General features: G+C 55.3%; 1 protein-coding gene across 1 annotated transcript; it reads left to right on the forward strand.

Moving 5' to 3' along the window:
- Nucleotides 1–6,819: 6,819 nt before the first annotated feature.
- QSOX1 (quiescin sulfhydryl oxidase 1) lies at nucleotides 6,820–16,930 on the forward strand. The gene is given in 13 exon segments (XM_030455693.1): nucleotides 6,820–7,095; nucleotides 9,120–9,220; nucleotides 10,498–10,546; nucleotides 10,736–10,838; nucleotides 11,612–11,702; nucleotides 11,945–12,090; nucleotides 12,259–12,393; nucleotides 12,576–12,705; nucleotides 14,492–14,614; nucleotides 14,732–14,876; nucleotides 15,112–15,291; nucleotides 15,680–15,872; nucleotides 15,874–16,930. Coding segments are annotated over 13 exon segments (2,184 nt in total). The 5' UTR covers nucleotides 6,820–6,842; the 3' UTR covers nucleotides 16,409–16,930.
- The last annotated feature ends 1,448 nt before the right edge of the window (nucleotides 16,931–18,378 follow it).

Raw genomic sequence — 18,378 nt, forward strand, 5'->3', positions numbered from 1 at the left:
GAGTCTGGTTTCCTGGTTCTTTATAACATGGAGCTTTATAATTATCTAAATGGCTGCTAATTCTGAAGGTGTCCTGGAGATTTGTTCCTTGTACTTCCCCTTTCTGTCTGATGCTTTACTTGGGATGCCAATCACAGTCCACCAAATCCAATTAGAGTTGCCTTAATTATAATCATAACATTGTTAGAATTTCCTTGTTGTTAAAGCCGAGTGTTGATAAAGGCAAAACCAGCAAATAGCATTGTGTAATCGTTACAGAAGTGCACAGCATGATCTGCTGGAAAAAAATTACACCTTGCATATGTTTATTTACATCATGTTTTTAAAAATCATGGTTTAAAACATTTCGGAGAGCTGGGGGGAGAAAGCTATTTTTAATTCTTCAGAGCCCCAGCCTTGTTTCGGGTACCTCGACCAGGCTCCTGAATTGTTACAGCTGCTGTAACCAGCACCAATCACTTCTTCACAAAGGAGGCAAATGGGCAAATGTTCCCTGGAAGCTCTGCTGTTTCCTTTACAAAAAAAAAAAAAAGGGGGGGTCAAACCATGACAAACAACCCTGATTTAACACATGGAAGGTCCTGGAAGAGGATGGCTGAACAGTCGCAGTGCCAAACCACAAATGTATAGGCATGTGGCAAACAAGTGGCAATGAGAAATGGGTAAGACCAAGTGTGTATATCAAGCCTCCTCCTGCTTATAGCCCTGCTGCTTCTGTTTCTCTGCAGTGTTTTGGTGCCATCAATCACCATTACAGCCCAATACAAAAGGCTTTGCTTTCCACTTACTTACAGATACCTAAAAAAGCCAGTGTTGATCTTTCCATCTTGCAGGGTGCAGTGTGATGGTCTATTCCTCACTGTTCTGTCTGCCTGGGAGAAGCATCAAACAGGGAGGACAACCATAGCAAGGAGTTTGCACTGAGAGCTTGTTTGCTCTTTGCTTTTCCTTAGCAGAGGTGTCTCAGCCTGGAGGAAGACTTGCACTGGACTTCCACTACGGAAGCAGCTTTGCTGCAGTCCAGCACTGCCAGCGTGCAGCAGGAGTAGCCCTCAGAAAAGTGTGCCAGGAATGCCTTCCGCAGCCCTCGTGCAGATGGAGAAGCATGTTGCAGCCCTCTGAGCTTGAACTGAACTAGCCAAAGCATGGTGGTGAGTTGTTGGGTGTCCAAAGGGCCAAGACAAAGTTGTGCTGCAGCCTCTGTGCTCTCATTACTGAGCAGTAGGAAAGCATCCAGGTTGCTGCTTTCTTCACCCTGCAGCAATTTTTCTCTGCAAGTCCTGTGTTTTCAAGCAGTGATCTACTTGCAGCTGTCAGCACCCATCCCTGGAAGTGGCTTACAGTGCATTTCACGTTGAAGAACAAAATTAATCCTCTCTGGCTAAAATCTGGCTTCCCTTTAAAGCCACTCGAGCAGTGGGAACACTGCCACAATGCTCTGGTGAGTGACACAGCAAACTGCTGCATTGCTGCTGCTGTCCTTGCCTGGGATGTCCGGTAATCAGCTTGATGAAAGCTCTTATTTCCTCCTTTGCAAGTCTAGGTTGCTTCACTTTGGCACTGACTTTCTACAGCAGTGTTTGTGCAACTCTTCCCAGAACCCTCAGAGTGCAGGTGTCTTGGACAGCTGTTTCACCCATGGACCTGCTGAAACTCCTGGGTTGGGCAATGGCAGGCAGCTGCTTCTCCATGAAGGGACTGTTTTGGCTCCTCCCTTCCCAAGTGCCACCCGCTCCCAGTTGGATTGTGTCAGCCGCAGCCATCCCACATCCTGAAATGCCTGGCAGAGCACTGGAGCACTTGAAATGTCGACTCTGCTCGAGACGTCACTGCACCCTGCCCAGCACAAGGGCTTCTGCCATGTCCGAGCTCTCATTAATGCAGTCCTCAGAAGAAAAGGAACTGGTGGGGAACTCCTGAACACAGGCAGCTCTTCAGAGCACAGGAAAGAGAGGAGGAAGAGGAGAAGGAGGAGGGAGGAGGGCTGCCTGGCTGCTGGCACCCAGCCCAGAGCATGGGCTGATGGCAAGCAGGAATTCAGATGAGATGTAATAGAGTTTGAAAGCATATGGCACTCTCAGGGATGCTGGTCCTATTGGGGAGGGAAAGGTGAACTGTGAGGCTTGGAAATTGGAGCAAACACAATCTGTCGCTCCAGCCTTGTGTCTTCCTGCCTCCTCCTGAATCCTGCAGAAATCTGGGGACAAGAAAAAGAACAGAGTAGTTTGTGGGGGGAAGGTGGAGCAGTTCAGCTCAGGAGAGGGTAGGGTTAGATAGGAGCAGGACTCTGGGGGGCAAAGATGCCTTTTTTTGCCTGCCAAGTGTGCTGTGTGATGATGGCCTAGAGGAGATCTGGTTATTCCTGCTCTGAAAGTTTCCAGTGTTCTAGCCCTCTGCTCTACCTGTGGAAGACCTGCCATGTCCCTTGGACTGTGTCCTATCCCCAGTGTTGGTTTCAGGTGGCTTCTTCTTGTGGGCTGACTTTTCTGCCACCTCCTCATGAAAATCTAGGCTGACTTTTTAGCAGGGCCTGTTGCAAAAGGACAAGTGGTCATGGTTTTACATTTAAAGAGAGTAGTTTTGGACAGATATGAGGAAGAAATTTTTTACAATCAGGGTGGCGAAATATTGGTACAGGTTATCCAGAGAAGCGGGAAATGCCCCATGCCTGAACACATTCAAAGTCAGGTTGGACCAGGGCTCTAAGCAACCTGATGTAGTTAAAGATGTCACTGCTCATTGCAGACAGTTGAGCTACATGATCCCTTGCCACTCAAATCATTCTATGATACTGTGACTCAAAACAAGGGCTTTGTCTGTGAGTTTGCTGGAGGTGGAATTAATGCCAGTTCTGAGGAGTGTCCCAGAGATTTTATTTTCTTTTTTTCCAGCAAAATAAAGGAGACTGCAGGGACTCCAACCCTTCTTGTTGCTTGGCTTGAGGAGCTCAGCAAGGAGGCTGGTCCGCTGTCCATGTCCTGTTGGCTGCCCGGCAGAGGTGATAGAGGCTGTGCTGTAAGACTGGGCACACCACTCCTTGGTAGGTGAGACTTTGCTTACATTGCAGGGCTACTGCCACAGCGAGAGAGGAGTGCTTTGTTGTCATCTGTGTGGTATTCTCAGTTTCATGCACTGCAATTAAACCAGCTGCCAAATAATGATGTGGCAAATCTGGGTGGTGTGGCCTCCTCTGATCTGCTCCTAGGAGCTGGGCAGATGAGCTGGAGTGGAAAACATCTGCTCTGTGCATCCTGGGTCATGGGGATGATTTATGACTTTAAGTAGATCTTAAATGTGCAGGGAAAATGTCTCCCCAGACATACCAAAGATGGCACCAGTTCGTCCCAGTCCCCCCAGGTCCCTCCAAAAAGGGAAGCTGCCGTCCTTTCAAGCAGGGATGAATCAGCAGAGGGTGAATAGCAAAAAGGGGCTGGTATTGCTGTAGCCTCTGCAGACACAAACTGCACGAACACATTCATCACATCCTGAGAATGCACCTCAGATTTTCTTTTACGTGTATTGTTATTACAGGCTGGTTGGGTTTCAAAGGTAGAAATCAGCTGTATCTGACCAAGCCTGTCTCACATAGTCAGCAATTCCTTGCTACCAGTGGGGGCTACTAAGGGGGCTTTCCTGACCTTCATAGGTGTGAATCTGCCAGAGCCCCTGCAAGGTTGTGGGAAGCAGCTGAGGTTCATATCCCCTTCGTGCACTATTCCCTGAGCAAAGCCACAGCCATATATAAGCCATATATATCATATAGATGCTGCCAAAGCTCTTGTCTAGAACTGTGTCTCAGTGGAGGTGTGACTGGTGCCACCAGTGGAAAGATGCCACCTGGGGTGTCCCAGCTGAATTCAGATAGCTGCAAGGTGTCAGGTGGCACAATTTTTGCTTGCTCTCTGAGGCTGTTTGGAGATGCTAATTGGGGAAATAATTTTTTTCCTTTTATTTAGAGAAAGACCATGCTTTAAGCAGTGCTATACTCTAAATCAAGGAGGACTTCACTGAGGTCATCAGTCCGTCTCATGGAGGCTGGAGAGAGAGGAAAACTGTCAAGCCTCCTCTGCAGCTGGTATGTCCGAGGAGCTCCCAGGGCAGGTGGGCACAGACTTCCCTGAACATCCTCTGAAATGCCAGGGCCTGGTGACAGGGCTGCCATGGTTGTACTATGAGTCTTGCATTGATTGCGTGTTTTTCTTGGAGTCAGTTCCTGGAATCACACAATTAGGTAGGAACGTGTTCTTTAATTTTCAAGGAAGAAAGTCCATTTCAGAATCTCCCTGTCCCTGAAACTTAACAGCTAAAGGGAAGTGAGAAGCTTCTGGGTCAGCTTACCTGGCTGCTTTGGGCTGTTGCTATTTTGGAGACAGATTCCTGCTTTTAATAGTGGACAGTAAGAGCATTTCCCCGGTTTCTGTAGTTTCCCACTGCTCTCAGTAGTCCTTTCCAGCACTTCAAGGGCTGAATACATAAAAACCCAGGTGCTCTTTCCTCATCTCCACTTGAACCCAGCATTGAGGTCATCAGAGTAGCTCTGTGTTTGTGAAAATTATTCACTTTGGGTGCATGAAACAAGTTCTGCAGAGCTTAAATTATTTAGTGGCCTTTGATGCTTTCAGCCTATTGGTGTTGCCTACACCTCTGAGTTCAAGGAAATACCCTGCTGGCTGCTAGTCTGCAAAAGGAGATTTGAAAGCTGATGAGCTTAATGAGCTAAACCCACTGCTCAGCTGCTGCACAGGGACTTGTGCAGCATGGGAACCTCTGCAGTGGTCCTTGGGCTGTGGCCTTGCTACAGGGGAGTGAAGCACATCTCTTTGAAGTTAGGGTTGCCAAGGCAGTAGACTCTGAAGGCTTTGCTGGATGCCAGGTAGGTTCCTAAATGTGCCATGAGAGTCTAAAGTGGGGCTTTAGGGCTGGCTGGGGGCTCAACAGCCAGGAATCCAGGGTCACCCAGCCCCTGTGCTTGTGCTTTGCTGCCTGTTGGCTCTGCTAGCAGAGAGGGGGTGCAAAGCAGGAGAGGTCAAAAGGCAGGCAGGCCTAGAAGGGCATTTCCGAAACTTCCCCAGGTTTCTCCCACTTCTTGATCTTAAAATATAATCATAGTCTCAGATCCATCTTAAAATGGGTTGTTTCGAAATCTCTGATTTATCTTTGGCTTTCTGGGTCATTCTTCAGTGAAAACTGGGTTCTTCCAAGTCTGAGGCAGAAGAAAAGCTTCATCTCTTGCTTTGCAGCAGCATTTAAAGGAAAAGAAACAAAACAAACAAATAAAAAGGCTATTTGGGTAAATCCGTGCTTGGAAAGCCCCACACCTTGCTGGTGAAGGAGGAGTCTGTTCCCTGGTCAGTGGCAGGGATGGGATGTGCCAGCCTGGTGGCAGGATCATCAGCAGTGCCCGCAGACCTGGCTGTTCCTGAGCCGCAGGAAGCTTGAGCATCCCCACCCCGGGGCTTCAGCAGATGAGCAATGGGGTGGCTCACCTCAAAAGGAGCTGGAGCCCCAAGATATGGCCTTTTGCCCATCTGCCTTCAGGTTAGATGCTGCTTTTGCATATAAAAAACGATTCAAAGAATTTGTCCTTCCTGGGAGGGGAAAGGTGAGCTGGATGGGGAGGATGCTGGTAATTATGCTCATGCTGAGCACATCTTCATCAAATACAGACTTTAGCACAGGGTAAAAATAACGGTGGTAGGAACCCTAAGCACAGAGATTTTTTTCTCTCTTACTCGTCAGCTGGATAAAGACCAAGTCATGGCAAGGTCTCTGGCAATAACCAGGTACCACTTTTCAGGGCAGCCCTGCACATGCTAGGCTGTGCCTCTCCCTTCTCGGTTGACAGCAAGGTGTGATAATCCCTTAAACCTTCAATTACAGCAGGTGCGGCTGCACCAAACCATCTTCTGCATCAGCCTGGACCCACAGAAGCAGTGTGGCAGCAGCCCCACGGGGGTCGTGTCCCACAGGCTCTGTCCCCACAGCTGGGCCATCTTGGGGAACCTCTGTGGCTCCCCCCTTGGCTGTGCCCTGCGCTGAGGTCCCCACCCGCTGCTGCCACAGCAAGGGCGGGCTCTGGCAGGCTTGTTTATCTAGCATGGCGAGACTGCCTAAAATACTTATGTGGAGCTCAGCATGGCTAATGGCCTCCCTGAGGAACCGGCCCTCTGCAGCCACGGGCACCCCCCGTGCCTCGGGCCCCCTGCCTTCGTCTGGTGAGGGACCGGAGTGACGAATTTCGGGGCCGTCCCGGTGTCCTGCCTTGCCCCGGGGCGCTGGGCAGCGGGAACCGTCGGGGCAGTGACGCGGGGTGTGCGTGAGCGGTGTCACGGCTGGGCTGTGGGGGCTGGAGGGCTGCTGGTGTGGTTGTTTGGTTTTTCTGGGGGGACGTGGTGTGTGGAGGAGATGGATTTGGGATTCTCCCTTCTTGCGGCAGCGTTGGGGTGAGGTCTCCCGCGCTCGTGTTCCACGGGGGTGTACTGGCAAGCGTTGCCAGGTGACTGACCGCGGGCTGGCCGACCTGCTGTCTTCCTGAGGGGGGTGGCCCTCGTGGCAGGTTCGGGGGCTGAAAGCCGCCTTCTTGTCCGCCTTTATCGGACGATTTAATCATTTTATTCCGCCCGACCCCTCACTGGTGCTCGGACGATGGGGAGGGGGGGGTGAAGACAACACCTCCCGCACTCTCCGCCCATTGGGGCGGGCCCAAGGCCGCCATGCGGGCAAGTCGCCCTCATGGCGGCCTTGGGCCCGCCCCAATGGGCGTGGTGTGCGGGATCCCTTAGCTCCGCCTCCTCCGTGTGGCCCTAAAGCCGGCGGGCGGCAGCGGGCGGCCTGGGAGGGCGATGTGGCGGCGGCGGGCGCGGGGCGTCGGCGGGGGGTGGGCGGCTGTATCCCTGCTGCTGTCCCTGGCGCTGCCCGCGGCGCGTCCCCGCGGGCTGTACTCAGCTGATGACCCTCTGGAGCTGCTGGGGAGCGGGGCGGAGGGGCGGCTGCTGGGCTCCCCCAGCGCCTGGGCCGTCGAGTTCTTCGCCTCCTGGTGCGGGCACTGCGTGCACTTCGCGCCCACATGGCGGGCACTGGCGTACGACCTGCAGGGTGAGTCCCTCGGCTTCTTCCTCCCCCCCCCTCCCTCCCCCTGCTGCATCCCGCATCCCTGCTCGCCCTATCAGTGCTCCCCAGCTCTCCCTCTGTCCTTGTTTTTTCCCCTGTACCTTTGTCTCTGTTCTATTCCTAAATATGCTGCGTCTCTGCCCCCGCATCCCCTCAGCACCCTCAGATCATCCCCTTATTCCTGTCCGTTGTCTTGTCAGCACACCTAGGTCGTCCCTGTGTTCCTCTTCCCCGATTAGCCCTCCTGAATTCCTCCTGCGTCCTTGTCCTATACTTCTCCTTTTCCTCTCTGTCAGGTCACTTAAATCCTCCACGCATGCCTGGCCTCACATTCTCGGCCCTGTCAGCACCCCTGCATCCCCTCTGCACCATCCCCACTACCACCTCTCCGTCCCCTCAGCCTTACTCTTCACCAGAACCCCTGAATCCCCCTGTATCCATCCCTGCTCCAGCCACCGCGGAGCTTCGGCCTGGTGGATAGGCCCAGCCCCCCTGTCTCCCTGTGGTGACAGGTCCTGTTGAGCAGCATCCCTGGAGCCACCTTTGGCTGAGAAAAGCTCAGCCTCAGTCCGCTCCTCCCCGGTACCCTCAGGGAGTCTGGCAGGGCGCTGGCACCGCACGCTGATCCCATCTGGTTTGTTCCTGGCTTTGACCTTGGCGTCTGGCCGGTGCCCAACCCCTTCCTGGGGACCCCTACACTCCACTCCTGCGTCTCGAGCCCTGCCGGGGTCCCTCCAGCCTCCCCCGGTATCCAGAGGCACGTACGGCTTCCCCCTGTTATTGCGCTAATTGCTGCAGCACGGTGCCTGCCGGGTGAGTCAGGGCACCGGCCGGATTGCCCCGTCCCTCCCGGGGGATGCCGTGCCTCCCGGGGGATGCCGTCAGCGCTCCCCAGCGGGGCAGGATATGAGGAATGGGATGCGTGCCCCAGGCCCTGCGGGGGAATGCCAGCTCTCCTGGCCCCTCTCGAAATGCACCCCCCCACCCCCCCGTGCTCCCCATTCCGACAGCGGAATGGCGGATGGGATGACGGCGGGGGCAGGGCGAGGAAGCCGCCCCCGTCCCGTTCGGCATCCTTGCTGCTGTTCCCACGGGTGGATTTTCGCAGGAGTGCGCTGGACGGGGAGGATGCCAGGGTGACCCACAGGTAACACGTGCCGATGAGTTCAGGAGAGTGCCTGGCTCCTGGCAGCGGGGTTCGGCTCCAGCCTTCCTGTGCCAGTGCGGCCGGGGCAGCTCACTCGGCCTCGTCACCTGCGACACGAGGCGGTCCCAGCAAGTCCCCACCTCTGGCAGGCTCCTGTGGGCTCCATCCAAGTGGCAGCACCACGTCCCTCCCTGTACCCACTCGAAAGAGAGGCTGGACATTCTCCAGATCGTGTCCTTTTCACTAAAAGGGAGCCATTTCAGAGCTTTTATCTCTATTTTGCTGTTGGGTTTCCGGGCTGCTTGAAATGCCTCTGCACTCCCTTTTCTTTGTCTCTGTTTTGCCCCAGGGACTCACTGCTCGTCCCTAGGGAGGCTCAGCAGCTGGGTGGGCTTGGCCACTGTTTTTATTGGTTATCAACCATGTCCTAGGCCTGGGATGAGATCAGCTGTGGTCCGTGTTTCTAGCTCTCTTCTAGCCGCAGTTATCCATCCCTCCCTTCTCCTGGCCGCCTCTCTTCCCGTTGGGGCAGAGGCTGGGCAGGCAGAACCAGACAGGCAGGCAGCCGTGGGCAGAGCTGCCTGTGCTTAGGTTCCGCTGAGGGCAGGGCATGCAAAGCCTGGTCCCGCCTCACACGGCTTTCACCATGCTCCTGTTGCCCCAAAAAGTAGGGCAAGGAACACTAGCAGGGACCACAGCTTTGGGTGTTGGGTACTTGGCAGCCATCAGCTTGTCTCCTGTGAGATTTTGGAGCTGGGAGGAGCCATATTGATGAGATCCGTGCAGTGGTTTCAGGGAGCAGGGTGGTTTTTGGGGGTCTTGGAGGAGCTGAGCTGTACTGGCACATCCTCTCTCCCCACAGAGTGGAGACCTGCAGTGATGCTGGCAGCCATCGACTGTGCTGATGAGGCCAACCAGCAAGTTTGCTCCGAGTTTGGGATAACTGGCTTCCCCACACTGAAGGTAAGGGCTGTGTATGATGGGCATCTGCCTGGTTTCCCTGTGCCTTGCCTTTTGGCCTTTCACTCTCTTGCTCAATCAGATGGACAGCACTGTTGCACCCGAATATTTCCTCTGAGGCATTGCAGGCTGGAGCTGTTTTGTCCTTCCTCAAAATAGTAACTGCAGCCAGCAGGACTGCTGGGAGATGTAGCAACTAGGAAGGGAAAACCAAAACACTGCTTCATGGTGAAACATAGAGGCTGTATCCCTCCTGGGATGGGGTAGAGTCCAAAACCTAAACTGGGAAATGCTGCTGGGGCCAGAGAGTGGTTGCAGGCACAGGTTTTAGAGGAAGGTGCAGGGGTGCTGCGGGAGGCTTGTGCAGGGCTCAGGCAGAAGCCTCCTGCAGCTGCTGGCGAGGTGCTGTCCCTCCTCCTGGGCCCATGCCCAGCCCCTTTGCTGTGTCAATACACCAGATCACAGCATTTCCCACAGCAAACAGAGCCTCTGTCCAACACAAGTAATAAAGGTGAGGCATTCCAGGTGTGGGCAGCAAAGGGCAGGGTTGCCTTGAGAGAGAACAAGACAAGTTGGGATTTCATCAGACAGTCCAAGGTGGGGTCAGGTCTGGGGGGACTGCCAGACAGGTTGGCTTGTCCCCCAGGCCTTCCCTGAGGTCTCACCAAGAACCTACAGCCTGGGTGCCCTCTGCCTGTGAGACACTGACCAAATCATCCCCTGGGGCAGGGAGACTTGCTGATGTGGCAGTACCAAGCAGTCACTTACTTCACATCTCCTGTCCCTGGCAAACACCTTTTACAAACAGCTTGTGCTCACAGCCCAGCCTGCAAAGCAAACACCTGTCTGATGCAACCCATGCTCTGGCTGTACCACAGGTGCTGTTGGAGGCCAGGAGTGGGACAAAATCCCCTTTTGCCACTTTTTGAGAGCTTTGGATCAGGGAGACAGCAGTTTGCAGGACCAGGGAGGCCCTGGCAGCCTCCCTGGGACCCCTGGAGAAGCCTGCCTACTGCCTGCCAGGACTCAGTCCTTGGCTGGACATGGCTTCCAACCCATGCCTGCATCCCTTCCCTCTGGGTATGTCCCACAAAGTGGGGTCACGGCCAAGAATTCCCTCTGCAGTGGCTGGTGTCACTTGGTGTGCTCTACTGACATCAGGAAACTGAAGCAGAGCTGGTACGTAGGGAGCCTCTGCCTGCTGGGCTGCACTGCCTCCCTTTCCCTCTCCAAACGTTCTCACTACAGTTTCCCATTGTGTTTTGTTTGTTGCCTTGCAGTTCTTCAGAGCTTTTAGCAAGAAGGCAGAGGATGGGATAAGGATTACCAGTGAGTATCAGAACCAGAGGGGGCTTTTTGCCCCAGGTGCAAAAGGCGCTGCTGTCTCCCCCCTCCCCCCCCAATGCCTTGAGACCTCAGAGAGCCCAGGGTGGGTACAGCTTGGAGCTGCTCCCCTCAGCTCAGCCCATGAGACCAGTTTCCCCAGGACTGATCCCTCAGCATCCTGTCATCCTACAGATCCCAGCGCCACCGTCAGGGAGCTGCGCCATGCCATCATCACCAACCTGGAGCAGAGCAAGGACGCCTGGCCCCCCGCCTGTCCTCCGCTGGAGCCAGCAAGGCAGGGACTGTGTGATGGGGGGGTGGCTCTGGTGGCCTCTGTCCCATGGAGAGCAGGTTTCTGGGGAAGTCCTGAGCCAAAACTGAGCATGGAACAGTCATGTTGCCCCTGAGATGCAGATGACCTGGCTAGGATAGAGCCATTTACGTGGCCTGGATGAAATAGGACATGTTGTTGCATCTCCTAACAAACCTGCTCATCAGCCTTAATTAGAGCAAGCGGCACTGGGGACGTGGCAGTGCTGTGCTGTGCCAAGTGAGGCTGCTGGCATTAGCAGCTTTTTCTTGCCCCCAGGAAGGGTTTTCTTGATTCGGCACAAATTTGTTGGGCTCTGCTGGATGTAGGTGGTTGTTCCGCTGTTCTAGGGGAGAGTATTTGGCTTTCTCAAAGTGGTGGTCAAGCTGGGCACATGGTCCTACATCTCCAGTAGATGTAGAGGACTGCTGTGTGCTAGCTGAAAAAAAAAAAATTCTAGTTCAAGTTCAGTGCTGTTTTTATCCCTGGGCAAGCATGCAGCCCCCTCCTGCCCTGCCTGTTCTTTGTTTTCTGCTTCCTTGGCTGACCCTGATGGGTTTTCTCAAAGCTCTGTGAACTAGAGCAGAAAAATTGAGCTGGAATCTTCAGTGGGGAGGAATTACCCACTCAGTGGGGCTGAACCTATGCCAGCATGCCCTGCCAAATCCCAGGGGATGAGGGCTGAGCTCCTTTTGGGCTGTAGGGCAGAGCACCTGGTCAATGCCTAAGCACCTGCTGACATCCTCTTCTATTTGCAGCACTGAGGAGGTTCGTACCTTCTTCCAGCAGAACAAGGACCAGTACCTGGCACTGATCTTTGAGAAGAGTGACTCCTTTGTGGGCAGAGAGGTGGGTAAAGCTGTGTTTATTCCTCTCCCTTTCTTTTGAAGCCCCTGTTACTGGCACCCGATAACTCCTGGGTGCCTTTGGCAGGGGAAGTCCTCTCCTGGCAGTCTCCCTGGCCAACTTGCAGGCTGCTTTGCAGGTGCTAAGTGTAATAGAGAGTGCTAAATAGTCCTGGTGCATTCCCAGTAGGGCTGGGTGTCCTGTCATCCCCACCTTGCCTGACCTCGGGGCTTTTGGGCTTGCAGGTGACACTGGACATGCTGCAATATGAGAATGTGGCAGTGAGGAGGGTGCTGAGCAGTGAGGAGGAGCTTGTGGAGAAGTTTGGTGTCACCACCTTCCCTTCTGCCTACCTGGTCCTCCGCAATGGCTCCTTCTCCCGCCTGCCTGTGTGAGTGTGGGATGGGGGGGTTGGGTCACCCTGGTGGGAACTAAACAGAGCTGCCAGTTCTGCCTGGAGCTGGCGAAAGGGGAAAATGGATTTTGATCTCCTTTGCTTCCTCCTGGGGTCTGTTTGGGAGGGAAGAAGGTCTTGCTCACAACTTCTCCTTTCTCGCAGGCACATAGAGGCACGTTCCTTCTACACCTACTACCTGCGCACGCTCTCAGGTGTCACCCGTGGCTCCTACAAGCTGAATGCCACCCTCGACACCTCTAATGAGACCACCGTGTCCCAGCTGAAGCGTGCCGACCGGTCAGACCCCCCCTCTTCACCATTTGGGGGCTGTGGGAGGCCAGGGCTGGTGCAGGGAGGAGTTGCTGTGGCCATGGGTGGGCAACAGGCTGAGACCATGCCTTTTCCCTGGAAAGAGCCCTGGATGGTTGTTGGGCAGGGGATGCAGATTAATGAGCCTTTGTGTTCACTGCCTTCCCCAGCTCCAAGCTCTACATGGCTGACCTGGAGTCTGCCCTGCACTACTCTCTGCGGGTGGAGGCTGCTCGTGCTGCCAAGCTGTCAGGAGACCAACTGGCTGCCTTCAAGTGCTACGTGTCCATGCTTGTGAAGGTGAGGAGCTTTTGGTGGGGGGAGAGGAACTGCCCATCCCTCCCCATAGCTATTTATAAGGTGAAGTGTAAATGCAAGGTATGGGCCACTTCATCCTGGTGTTTGCAGGTGGCTATCTTGGGTGTGAGCCCTGTGCTCAGCTCATCCCATGGCCACTGTGGAGCTGTCCCTATCCCTGTGAAGCTCTAAACTCATCCCAGAGTTCCAACAGGAGAAAAAAGGTTCCAGAGAATTTCAGGCAAGGCCTAGGTTAGGGATGGATGCTCAGAGAGCTCATCTCTGCAGGCTCCTTTGGCAGTCAGGGAAAGGGACTCCTGCTCTGAGTCAGGCTCTGGAAAAGCCTAATTAAAGGTCTCCTTTTTCTTCTTCTGCTTGGTGAAACTGAAGCAAGTAGGAGCCTTGAGCCAGCAGAAGCAGGCAGTTTGATTTCCTGGTGCACTGTGCTCGGGCCAAGTTTCCACCACTGAGGTGGAAGGACCCCTGTCCCAGTCCCAGCCTGGATGCCTTGCGGACTTTCACCTGGCCATGCCCACCTTCTTTGTTCCCTTCTTTGTCACCCAGGGTCCTCATGATGTGCAAGGCAGCCCCTCACTCCCACCTCTGCCTGCACCCCTCCAGAAAACAGCTCCAAATACAAGCCACTGGTGCAATGAGTCTTAAGTCCTTAACTCTAAGCTTTGCATGGCTTCTTTTGCCCCCAGCTCTCACCCTGGCTATCTCCTCTTTTAATGAGACCTGCCTGGGTTGTGGAAATAAATCCCCATCACACTAGCTCCCTGGCCAAAGGTATGAGCTTGCTGGGGTGGTCAGGAGGAGCAGCAGCCATTTTATTTGATCAGCTTTTAATTCTTCCTATGAACCTCACCCTCACTGGCAAAGCACCGAATTTGGCAAGGAGGCAAAGCTGCATGTCCCCAGCATGGGTGGGTGGGTGCTGGATGCTGGGGCTTCCCCTAGTATGCTGATCTGGTGCTGTCATTTCTGTGCTCATCCACTGGAAGGAGCAGTGTCTCCAGGATTGCTGCCAGCCCAGCAGGGCTCAGGCTCAGAGCTCAGCCAGCAGGTCTCAGCCTTGGCTGTTTAACTGTTGCCTTCCCAAGAGGTGGTTTAAGGCACAGAAGGAGAACAAAAAAAAAATTCCTAACATGGAAAGAAGTAGTGCCTGGAGAACAGGATAAAACCACTGGCCGACAGGGATGACTACGTTTTGCAGAAGAAATGTCAGATTGCAGGTGAATTAATTCCCCTGCAAATTTGGGGCTTTTTCTGTGATTCCCCACAGGCCCACAGAGAACAGCTCAGACACAGGACATCCCTCTTTCTTTTTGCTTCCTGTCGCTTCTCCCGTGTGCTGCTGGTCTGACCCTCCCTGTGGGTTGGTCCAGTCTATCCCTCTGTCCTGGTTTGGTCCAATCTGTCCCTCTGTCTGTCATCCCTCACTGGCAGGCGCTGGCTGGCTGTTCCCTCTCCCCAGAGCTCCGATGGTTTTAAAGTGCAGTTGCTAATCGGCTTTACCCTGACTTATGGTCAGAGTGGCTTTTTGCCTTCCTCAGATGGGGACTGAGGTTTGGAGCATTGAACACACACACATGCAGGGGGTCTCACCACCACGGGGGGACATGCCATGGCCACCAGCCTCTTGGGGACGAGACCCAAAACCTTGCCAGATGCTGCCGTAGAGGATGCTGGTGCTGCCAGTGCCTGTCCTTGTGAGCTGGGGATCTGCCCTGTTGCTCTGCAGGGCGGGATTCCAGGTTTCCTCACCTCTTTTCTGTCCCCCCTGCAGTACTTCCCTGGGCGCCCCTGTGTGCAGACCTTCCTGCAGTCCTTGGATGGATGGCTGAGGAACTGGACAGAGCCTGAGCTGCCCCGCAGCACCTTGAAGGAGGCCATGAAGAATAACAGAGATGTAAGGCACCCAGGGGGATCCTGGCCCCTGCTCTCCTCCCATACACTCCCCCAGCCTCCTTCCCCCCATCTCATGCTATCTGTCAGCTCCATTGTGCTGTGTCTGTCTGTTCTCCAGGCCTCCCACCCTGCTGTGCTCCCCACCAACGTGACCTGGGTGGGCTGCCAGGGCAGTGAACCCCACTTTCGTGGCTACCCCTGTGGGCTCTGGACTGTCTTCCACCTGCTGACTGTCCAGGCTGCCCAGAGCGGCCCTGACAAAGGTATCAGCTTCCCCAGTGGGGCTTGGGGCTTGGGGAGGAGGTGAATGGAGAGGTTATGGCACAGGCAGGAATGCTGCTGGCGGGCAAAGGCTTATCTCGCCCCAGAAAGGTCTGGGGGGAAGGCAAGAGAGTTGGGGTGTGGGGCTGCCACCTCAACTGTGGGGCTGTGCTGGTGGCACTGTGGGGATCTGGACTTGCCCTCCCATCCCCCTCCAATCCTCTGCCTCTCCCCCAGAGCTGCCGCTGGAAGTGCTGGGCACCATGCGCTGCTACGTCCGACACTTCTTTGGCTGCCAGGAGTGTGCTGAGCACTTTGAGGCCATGGCGGCCAAGTCCATGGACCAGGTGGCAGGCCGGGAGGAGGCCGTCTTCTGGCTCTGGTCCCACCACAATGAGGTCAATGCTCGTCTGGCAGGTAAGGGGGTTGTGGGGAGGGCAGCCGGGGTGGCTTCCTGAGAAAAAAGGGGAGGCAAAGTGGAGGAGCATCATCCTTCCTCCTGGATGGAGCTGGCAAATAGCTGCATTAGGTTGCAGCAGTGGGGACCTCCTTCCCCTTATTGTCCCCCATCATGGGACAGCAGCTAGTTATGCAGCATCAGACTACCCAGAGGTGCGGTTGGGTCTACACACTCCCTGCAGAGAGCTTCCCAAAGCCTCCGTGTGCCCTTGAAGGACCCTTCCTCCTGAGACAGCTCCTCCAAATGTCCCTATCCCCAGCTGCTGGATTCTCCAGATATGTTCATACAGGAGGAGAGCTGTGTCGCGTGTCCCCTCTAACCTCTGGCTGGCTTTGGTCCCTGTAGGAAGTGACACGGAGGACCCCAGGTTCCCTAAGCTGCAGTGGCCTCCGCCAGACATGTGTCCCCAGTGCCACAAGGAGGAGCAGGGGGTGCATGCCTGGGACAAGCCAGCTGTGCTCACCTTCCTCAAGGCACACTTCTCCCCAGCCAACATCTACCTGGACTATACTGAGGCTGACCCTGTCCCCGTGGCTGGGGGGGGGTACAGACACCAGGCTGGGCACCGAGGGCCCTCGAGAAGTGAGGGAGAAGGAGGAGGATAAGGAGGAAAAAGAGACGGAGGGTGAGATGAGAGCTCCATGGCAACCGGGCTCCCCTGAGCCCCGGCGCCCCAGCATCGTGAGGCTGAACCCCAAGCTGTGGCAGGTGGGTGAGGACATTGTGGACCTGGACTCCTTCAGCGAGCAGCACTTCAAGAGCCAGGCACTGCGAGCGGCAGCCGGACGGCACCGGCGGATCAGCAAGCGGGACACCATTGCTCTGCCCCTGGCTGCTGGGCCACGCTGGGAGCACCGCCGGGCTCCCGCTCTCCTGGTCCGGAAGGAAGAGGAGGAGGAGCGTGTGCGGAGGAGCCCCTGGCTGCGGGTGCTTGGCTTGGGCTTCTCCCGCCTGGATGTCAGCCTGTGCGTCGCCCTGTACCTCCTCTCCTCCATGTGCCTGCTGGGCATGTACACCTTCTTCCGTCTCCGCACCCGTGCACGGAAAGGCCGCCTTGGCTTCCCTATGGCCTGAGAGCGTCTGGGGGCTGCCCCTGGGGGGGGGTGATGGAGTGGGCTGCTGGGCCAGTGCACCCCAGTGTTTTTGTCAAGGTGCATCCTCCCTGCTCACAGCAGTCACCTCACTCAGGATAGGGGGGGTGGAGGGAAGGGGGATGATTTGTGGGGGGAAGATGTCGGAGCATTCCCCCCCCCTTGACTCACAGTACCAAGTTTAGAGTGCATGGGAGCAGGTCCAGTCTCAGAACCTGTGGAGCTCCCTGTTGCTGGGCTGTTTTCAAACTGGGAAGCCCAGTGCTGTGCTGGGGTGCAGCCCTTTAGGGTCAAACCACTACTTGGGGCCAGGAGGGTGGGGGTTTAGCCCTCAGGGAAAGTGGGCATTGCTGAGCAGTGGGGGTGCAGTTGTGGGTGCAGCTGCATTGTGTGTATGTGTCCCCCCTCTTTGAGATGTGGACTGGCCCCCCCACCTTTCTTCACGCCCTCCCTGTGCTGTTGTTTGCTCTCTGCTTGTCTTAGTGGAATAAATTATTTTTGCTGACGCCGGCCTGGCTGTGTTGGCTGGTCCCTGGTCCCCATCTGAGGTTCCCCCTTCCCCCTGAGAGAGCACTGATTTGGTTTAAATATTTTAGTTTGTTATTATTGTACATTTTCTTCTGCTTCTTCCTCCTGGGTGCACCCATGGCTAGCTGCCCCCCCCCTATACAGCTGGCATGTCCCCAGGGTTTGAAGTGGCTTGTGGTTTGTCCTCAAGCTGGGTGATGGGGACGGAGCCTGTTGGGGGAACTGGAAGCTGCTGAGAAAAAGTTAGCATGAGCCACAGTGATGCAGTTTGGTGCTGTGGTCCAGAGTAGGAAGACACACGTGAGCGTCTCCTGGGACCAGGACCTTCCTGGGCACAGACCCCCTGTTTCTGTCCCCGATTCTCTCTGCCCTTTTATCCTTGTTAGGAATCATTAAGGAAAATGGTTGTTTTCCGGGACAGGGGCCATCTGCTCTCCGGCGCTGCCTAAATCCCCCTGTAACAAATTCATTGGGATTACGCTGCCCTCCCCTAATCCCAGCCCTTCCTCCCCCACGTGGGGGATTTAAAAGGATTAAGGACCGGCTGATAATAAACTTTATTAAGGGGGAGGGGGGGGTGTCAATCGGATTTGGAGCCTTTTTCTTGATATCTTCACTTTGCCCAGGTGGGAGGCAAAGGCCAGCAGGATGGGGAAGGAGGGCAGCCAGCTCTGCTGCTGCACAGGCACTGGGAGCTCTGGCTCCTCTGGCCATTTTGCTCTCCCTTGCCCTTGCAACAAATTTCCTTGCTCCATCTTTCCTTCTTCTTTGCTGCCTGTGCTTGGTCACACTTCCATGGGACATCAGGCTGGCACCCCCTGCCCTGCCACTGCTGGCCCACTTGGCCATGTCCCTTAGCTGGGTCCTCAGTGGCCTCATCCCTCACGCAGGGGTGGCCATATCCCCCAGCTTGATGCTGATCTTGCCCACCATTGGGTGATGGATGGGGAAAGTCCCAAGGCTGCATCTCTGTCACCTTCTCCTTGATTTATCTGGGGGTTTATACCCAACATCAATAACCCCCCAGTGTGCAACTGCTCCTTGTCAGCTGCTCCCTCACAGGGGGGACTGAGGGTTTGTGATGTAGGGCTAGCACCAGACCCTGGAGCTGCTGGGGATGGGCTTGGGGATGTACTGGGGGGCGGAGGGGGGTGTGTGAAACCAGAGGATTAGGGGTGGGGAGGTGGGTGCTACCAGGGGTGGGGTGGGAGCTGCCAGCCATGGGCAGGGCTGCCCAGATTAGTATCCCTGACAGGCCCCACGGAGGAGATTTACAGGGCCGGGGGGCTAAAGCTGTCGTGCACACAGGAAAAAAGAGAGTCCCGTAAATAGACTTTCTGTAATCCTGTTTGATGCAGTCCCCAGCCTCCTGGCTCCGGCTCTCCCAGACTGTGGTGCTGGAACCCCCCAGCACATCGGGAGCCC

The sequence above is a fragment of the Calypte anna genome, chromosome 8 (genome assembly GCF_003957555.1).
Source record: "Calypte anna isolate BGI_N300 chromosome 8, bCalAnn1_v1.p, whole genome shotgun sequence".
In the NCBI taxonomy this organism is placed as follows: Eukaryota; Metazoa; Chordata; class Aves; order Apodiformes; family Trochilidae; genus Calypte; species Calypte anna.